General features: G+C 46.0%; 1 protein-coding gene across 1 annotated transcript in view; it reads right to left on the bottom strand.

Moving 5' to 3' along the window:
* The window catches only part of LOC106575406 (unconventional myosin-X), an 89,601-nt gene extending 83,743 nt beyond the window's left edge, over positions 1 to 5,858 (bottom strand). Inside the window, exon 1 of the mRNA XM_082963471.1 lies at positions 5,386 to 5,858. Within this exon, the coding sequence (XP_082819597.1) occupies positions 5,386 to 5,406 (21 nt within the window). The 5' untranslated portion in view covers positions 5,407 to 5,858. The remainder of the gene's footprint in view (positions 1 to 5,385) is intronic.
* Positions 5,859 to 6,985: the final 1,127 nt, after the last annotated feature.

Here is a 6,985-nt window from a genome sequence, read left to right as displayed (position 1 = left end):
GTTCTGTTGTCATTATCTTGCTGTAGGATGAACCCCATAGCCTGCAGGTAGGTTCTGTTGTCATTATCTTGCTGTAGGATGAACCCCATAGCCTGGAGGTAGGTTCTGGGTCATTATCTTGCTGTAGGATGAACCCCATAGCCTGGAGGTAGGTTCTGTTGTCATTATCTTGCTGTAGGATGAACCCCATAGCCTGGAGGTAGGTTCTGGGTCATTATCTTGCTGTAGGATGAACCCCATATCCTGCAGGTAGGTTCTGGGTCATTATCTTGCTGTAGGATGAACCCCATAGCCTGGAGGTAGGTTCTGGGTCATTATCTTGCTGTAGGATGAACCCCATAGCCTGGAGGTAGGTTCTGGGTCATTATCTTGCTGTAGGATGAACCCCATAGCCTGGAGGTAGGTTCTGGGTCATTATCTTGCTGTAGGATGAACCCCATAGCCTGCAGGTAGGTTCTGGGTCATTATCTTGCTGTAGGATGAACCCCATAGCCTGGAGGTAGGTTCTGTTGTCATTATCTTGCTGTAGGATGAACCCCATAGCCTGGAGGTAGGTTCTGGGTCATTATCTTGCTGTAGGATGAACCCCATAGCCTGGAGGTAGGTTCTGGGTCATTATCTTGCTGTAGGATGAACCCCATAGCCTGGAGGTAGGTTCTGTTGTCATTATCTTGCTGTAGGATGAACCCCATAGCCTGGAGGTAGGTTCTGTTGTCATTATCTTGCTGTAGGATGAACCCCATAGCCTGGAGGTAGGTTCTGGGTCATTATCTTGCTGTAGGATGAACCCCATATCCTGGAGGTAGGTTCTGGGTCATTATCTTGCTGTAGGATGAACCCCATAGCCTGGAGGTAGGTTCTGTTGTCATTATCTTGCTGTAGGATGAACCCCATAGCCTGGAGGTAGGTTCTGTTGTCATTATCTTGCTGTAGGATGAACCCCATAGCCTGGAGGTAGGTTCTGGGTCATTATCTTGCTGTAGGATGAACCCCATAGCCTGGAGGTAGGTTCTGGGTCATTATCTTGCTGTAGGATGAACCCCATAGCCTGGAGGTAGGTTCTGTTGTCATTATCTTGCTGTAGGATGAACCCCATAGCCTGGAGGTAGGTTCTGTTGTCATTATCTTGCTGTAGGATGAACCCCATAGCCTGGAGGTAGGTTCTGGGTCATTATCTTGCTGTAGGATGAACCCCATATCCTGGAGGTAGGTTGTGGGTCATTATCTTGCTGTAGGATGAACCCCATAGCCTGGAGGTAGGTTCTGGGTCATTATCTTGCTGTAGGATGAACCCCATAGCCTGCAGGTAGGTTCTGGGTCATTATCTTGCTGTAGGATGAACCCCATAGCCTGGAGGTAGGTTCTGGGTCATTATCTTGCTGTAGGATGAACCCCATAGCCTGGAGGTAGGTTCTGTTGTCATTATCTTGCTGTAGGATGAACCCCATAGCCTGGAGGTAGGTTCTGGGTCATTATCTTGCTGTAGGATGAACCCCATAGCCTGGAGGTAGGTTCTGGGTCATTATCTTGCTGTAGGATGAACCCCATAGCCTGGAGGTAGGTTCTGGGTCATTATCTTGCTGTAGGATGAACCCCATAGCCTGGAGGTAGGTTCTGTGGTCATTATCTTGCTGTAGGATGAACCCCATAGCCTGGAGGTAGGTTCTGGGTCATTATCTTGCTGTAGGATGAACCCCATAGCCTGGAGGTAGGTTCTGGGTCATTATCTTGCTGTAGGATGAACCCCATAGCCTTGGAGGTAGGTTCTGGGTCATTATCTTGCTGTAGGATGAACCCCATAGCCTGGAGGTAGGTTCTGGGTCATTATCTTGCTGTAGGATGAACCCCATAGCCTGGAGGTAGGTTCTGGGTCATTAGTCTTGCTGTAGGATGAACCCCATAGCCTGGAGGTAGGTTCTGGGTCATTATCTTGCTGTAGGATGAACCCCATAGCCTGGAGGTAGGTTCTGGGTCATTATCTTGCTGTAGGATGAACCCCATAGCCTGGAGGTAGGTTCTGGGTCATTATCTTGCTGTAGGATGAACCCCATAGCCTGGAGGTAGGTTCTGGGTCATTATCTTGCTGTAGGATGAACCCCATAGCCTGGAGGTAGGTTCTGTTGTCATTATCTTGCTGTAGGATGAACCCCATAGCCTGGAGGTAGGTTCTGGGTCATTATCTTGCTGTAGGATGAACCCCATAGCCTGGAGGTAGGTTCTGTGTCATTATCTTGCTGTAGGATGAACCCCATAGCCTGGAGGTAGGTTCTGGGTCATTATCTTGCTGTAGGATGAACCCCATAGCCTGGAGGTAGGTTCTGGGTCATTATCTTGCTGTAGGATGAACCCCATAGCCTGGAGGTAGGTTCTGGGTCATTATCTTGCTGTAGGATGAACCCCATAGCCTGGAGGTAGGTTCTGGGTCATTATCTTGCTGTAGGATGAACCCCATAGCCTGGAGGTAGGTTCTGGGTCATTGTCTTGCTGTAGGATGAACCCCATAGCCTGCAGGTAGGTTCTGGGTCATTATCTTGCTGTAGGATGAACCCCATAGCCTGGAGGTAGGTTCTGGGTCATTATCTTGCTGTAGGATGAACCCCATAGCCTGGAGGTAGGTTCTGGGTCATTATCTTGCTGTAGGATGAACCCCATAGCCTGGAGGTAGGTTCTGTTGTCATTATCTTGCTGTGGGATGAACCCCATAGCCTGGAGGTAGGTTCTGGGTCATTATCTTGCTGTAGGATGAACCCCATAGCCTGGAGGTAGGTTCTGTTGTCATTATCTTGCTGTAGGATGAACCCCATATCCTGGAGGTAGGTTCTGTTGTCATTATCTTGCTGTAGGATGAACCCCATAGCCTGGAGGTAGGTTCTGGGTCATTATCTTGCTGTAGGATGAACCCCATAGCCTGGAGGTAGGTTCTGGGTCATTATCTTGCTGTAGGATGAACCCCATAGCCTGGAGGTAGGTTCTGGGTCATTATCTTGCTGTAGGATGAACCCCTGACCAACTAGGCGCACACCAGAGGGTATTGCATGGCGCTGCTAAAACAGGCAAGCCTCTTTTTCTTATTTTGTCATCTTAGCAATGGCTTTCGTACTTCCACTCGACCTGTCAAACCTGCAGCTCCAAATCTTCTCTTCACAGTTGAAACTGAGACTTGCTAACTTCGACCAGTGTTAAGCTGTGCTTGAAGCTGTTGTTCTGTGAGCCGCCTATCACGCAAGCTGTTGACTCTCAGAAACTTGTCTTCTGATTCTGGTGTGGCTTTGGGTCTGCCAGACCTCTTCCTGTCAGAGTTTCCTCCAGTTTCCAAGTGCCTTTTGATGGTGTACTCACTGACACCTTGGCTTTCTTTGCAATTTCTCTAAAGGAAAGACCTACACTTTTAAGGGTTATAATGGTCTGTCTGTCTTCCTTTGTTAATTACCTTTTTCTCGGCATTATGATAGCAATATACTACTCCCTGCAGTACAATACTGTCCAAATAATGCTTAAGAGAGCGTAGTAACAGTGTGTTCCAACACTGCTTTTATACAGACGAGAGTTAGAGAATAATCAACAAAACTTGGGACACCTGTAGGAATTGTTAGCATCAACTTTCAAGGCTTCATTTACGTCCATTGCTGCAGAACAGCTGTAAGTTGTTACCCCTTCACTTGTTCCCTGAAAAAAAATGGAGGTGAGGAGAAAAGAGGAGGGACGAAAGGAGAAAGAAGAGGAGGAGGAAGAGGAAGGACAGAGGAGGAGGTGGAGGAAGGACAGAGGAGGTGGGGAGGTTGGGCACCATCCATCCCCAGGTCTGAATGGGGTGAATTGGGGAAGAATGAGGGCCCTGTTTTTATGTGTTACAAACAAAGAACATACCAACCATGTCTAAACCTATTAGGCTTAGGTTGTCACAACAACCTGTCTATATATTAGCATATAATAGATTATCCTGCAGAAAACACATGTGGTTTATAGAAAAATGTTTTCTACTGGGCCAAACTCAGTGGGCTAAAACTCAGTGGGCTAGCAAACTGGTGGCCGGGCTAGCAAACTGGTGGCCGGACTAGAGATCTGTTAGCGCCGCCGGCAAAGAGACTGAGGAAAAGTCGTAAATTAGCTGATTGATCTGGGAGAATCGGTAACAACGCAATTTAAACACCAAGACGAGAGATGACCCTTCTCTCTCTCCTTTCTCTCTCTGCAGTGACGGAATCCAGTGCTATGTAAAAGAGAGACGGGGATGTTTCATCAATCATTTAATAGCAGATGTCAGGATGGACAGAGAGAGATTTCCACATTGTTAAAAACACTGTACATGGTTTATAATATAACATTTCAAACGCCTTTATACCTTTGTAACCTTTATGAGTGCAATGGTTACTGTAAATCGTTTTTTTAAATTATTGTTGATGTTGTGTTTTGTTTCTTCTCACTTTTGTTCATTTCACTTGCTTTGGCAATGTAAACTTATGTTTCCCATGCCAATAAAACCCCTTTGAACTGAATTGACTTGAGAGAGAGATTCGGACATGGCGTTAATAATCCATAATAACAACCATAGCCATCGCAACTCGCTGTCTCACCTCCAGTCAATTCGTATCCTTCCATTTCGCCTTCATCGCACAGAAGCACCTACCCTCTCTTCTTCCTCCTCTCTCTACCCCCTCCTCAAATCCCGCAATAGCCACACCTCCCATCCTCCCTCTCCGAGACAGCCCCACACAGTCACCCCAGAGAGGGTAGAAAGAATCCCCCCCACTGATCATACTAGTATAGACACTAATACCCCAGTAGGTTAGTAGCTTGACTAGTAACAATACCACGCTTTTCTCCCTTAACAGATAGGTCTTAATCCGAACCGCAGCATTATGGAAAGACTAGCCTATTTTCTGATCTGCCTGCATTTAGCCAATTAGGCTACTCCTCTCGTCCTCTGAGAGAATGGACAGATGAGGATGGCAGTGCAGGCTACATGATGAGTGGTGTGGTGCCATTTTAGCACATCCTGTTTAGTCTAATATGATAGGTAGGCTAGTATTCACTTGTGTTGATGACATTGGCCTACATTTTGAGAGAGAGAGAGAGAGAGAGAGAGAGAGAGAGAGAGAAAGCAAATGTTTTCTATATTGTGACACATAACCTACACCTACTGTAGTTTCTCCCGTAGCCTACCAGAAGAGTTTTATTACGCTTGTGTCTGTCGAGGGTCGGCCATAAATGGATTCTCGTTCAACCACCATCATAGCCTACACCAAATAAAAATGTCCAAACGATATTCACAACACGGGTTTATGACAGGCTACCGTGTCATTTATATTTCTATCATTAGGCCAACCAGTACCGGGGAAATATAATGTTAAACGGGGGGAAAGCGATTCTCCCATCCCAGCTTACCTCCGCGAAAAACGCCTCCATTCTTCTCTATGTTGCTGCCCGGCGCGCGTGAAGTCAGTCGGTGGGCAGACGCTTGGCCCTGTGTTAACAGACAGCTAAATCACAGCGGGCACCGGGCAAGCTCGGGGTGGATGGTGGTGGAAGAGGCTCCTTGGTCCCGTTCGGTGGTGATTTCCATTCATTTGTAAGCGTCCCGATTTAAATCCGAACGGCTACAATCCCTGATGTGTGTGTTCCCACCCAACGCGGAGAGAGAGAGAGGGGACACACACACACACACACACACACCTCTTCTCCGTGTGTGCCGCTATAAAAATGTAAGATAAATCCCAAACAGAGAAGACAACGGTTCCCTCTTCAGTCCTGACCGTGAACTGACGGACTCCACCGAGCGGAGTGTGTTCGTGTGAAAACGAATAATGGTAAGGATAATGATTATGAGAGACAGAGTGAGTTAGCAACGTTAACATCGCGTGCACATCTTTATCCAAACTGTTTTGTTTGACGCCATCACAACAGAGGACCTGATACCCGAGTCTCAGGAATTCTCTGTTTGTTTCAGAAGAGGAGGAAAATAACAGGATGTGAACAGAGCTGGGAGCCACACGCGCACACACACACACAGTTAATCATTGGGCCAGTAACCAAAAGGTTGCTGGATCGAATGGGTGAAATGCGGAAGACACATTTCAGTTGAATGCGTTCAGTTGTACAACTGACTAGGTATCCCCCTTTCCCTTTCACTATGTGAACTTTGCCGCTCTGGCGCTCTGGGCTGTGACAGTAGCTGGGCTGAGTCACATTCCCTCTGGACTGAAAGATGATAGAACTCACTTGCATGTACATGCCACGCACGCTTACACACACACACCTTAACCCGCAAATACAGAAAATGCACTATAGGCTACAGTCAAAAACGGCAGAACGATTTTTTGACAGTGGGTGCAGGATTTTTTTTCTTCTGATTTAGATATGTTTCTGCATATAATTTCGGACATTTTGGCAAGCTATTTGTTAGACAATTTGTCTATAATTAGATCAATGTAGTTTCTCTTCTGTCATTATATGTTGCCCTAGAAGACTAAATAAACCCTTGCCCAACAGAATAATGTAATAGATCGATAGAATGAATGCGTGAATATAGTTGACATCAGTAAAGTTCTCTCTGGCATCTTTCGCGGATCAAATACGTTTAGGGACTGTGATAACATACAATAACATAAAGGGAAAAAACCGGGAAGATTTTCTGTTCAAAATGTCCAAATGACATCAGTTTGACCGGTTGTAAGGAAAAAGAAAGCTGTGAAAACGACCCAACGTGTTTCTGATAAGATTTCAGTTCGGCATCGATGCCCATTTTACGTGGTTAAAATACTAACACATTTTATTATGATTTTATGTTGAAGACAGCCCCTTTACAGATGGTATCTAACTGAGCATTGCATTATCTCAAGAGGCAGAAATAAATCAATCATATTTCTCCACACCTGTTCCCAAATCCAAATTTTGCCTACATTTGGTGTATGCTTAATTCTGCAGGAGTTAATATTAAGGCTATGTTAGAGGTTATAGACCTACAGTCTGTGTCCAGAATTCAGTT

The sequence above is a fragment of the Salmo salar genome, chromosome 17 (genome assembly GCF_965601325.2).
Source record: "Salmo salar chromosome 17, fSalSal1, whole genome shotgun sequence".
NCBI classification, from domain to species: Eukaryota; Metazoa; Chordata; class Actinopteri; order Salmoniformes; family Salmonidae; genus Salmo; species Salmo salar.
This window is presented reverse-complemented; position numbering and strand designations above follow the sequence as displayed.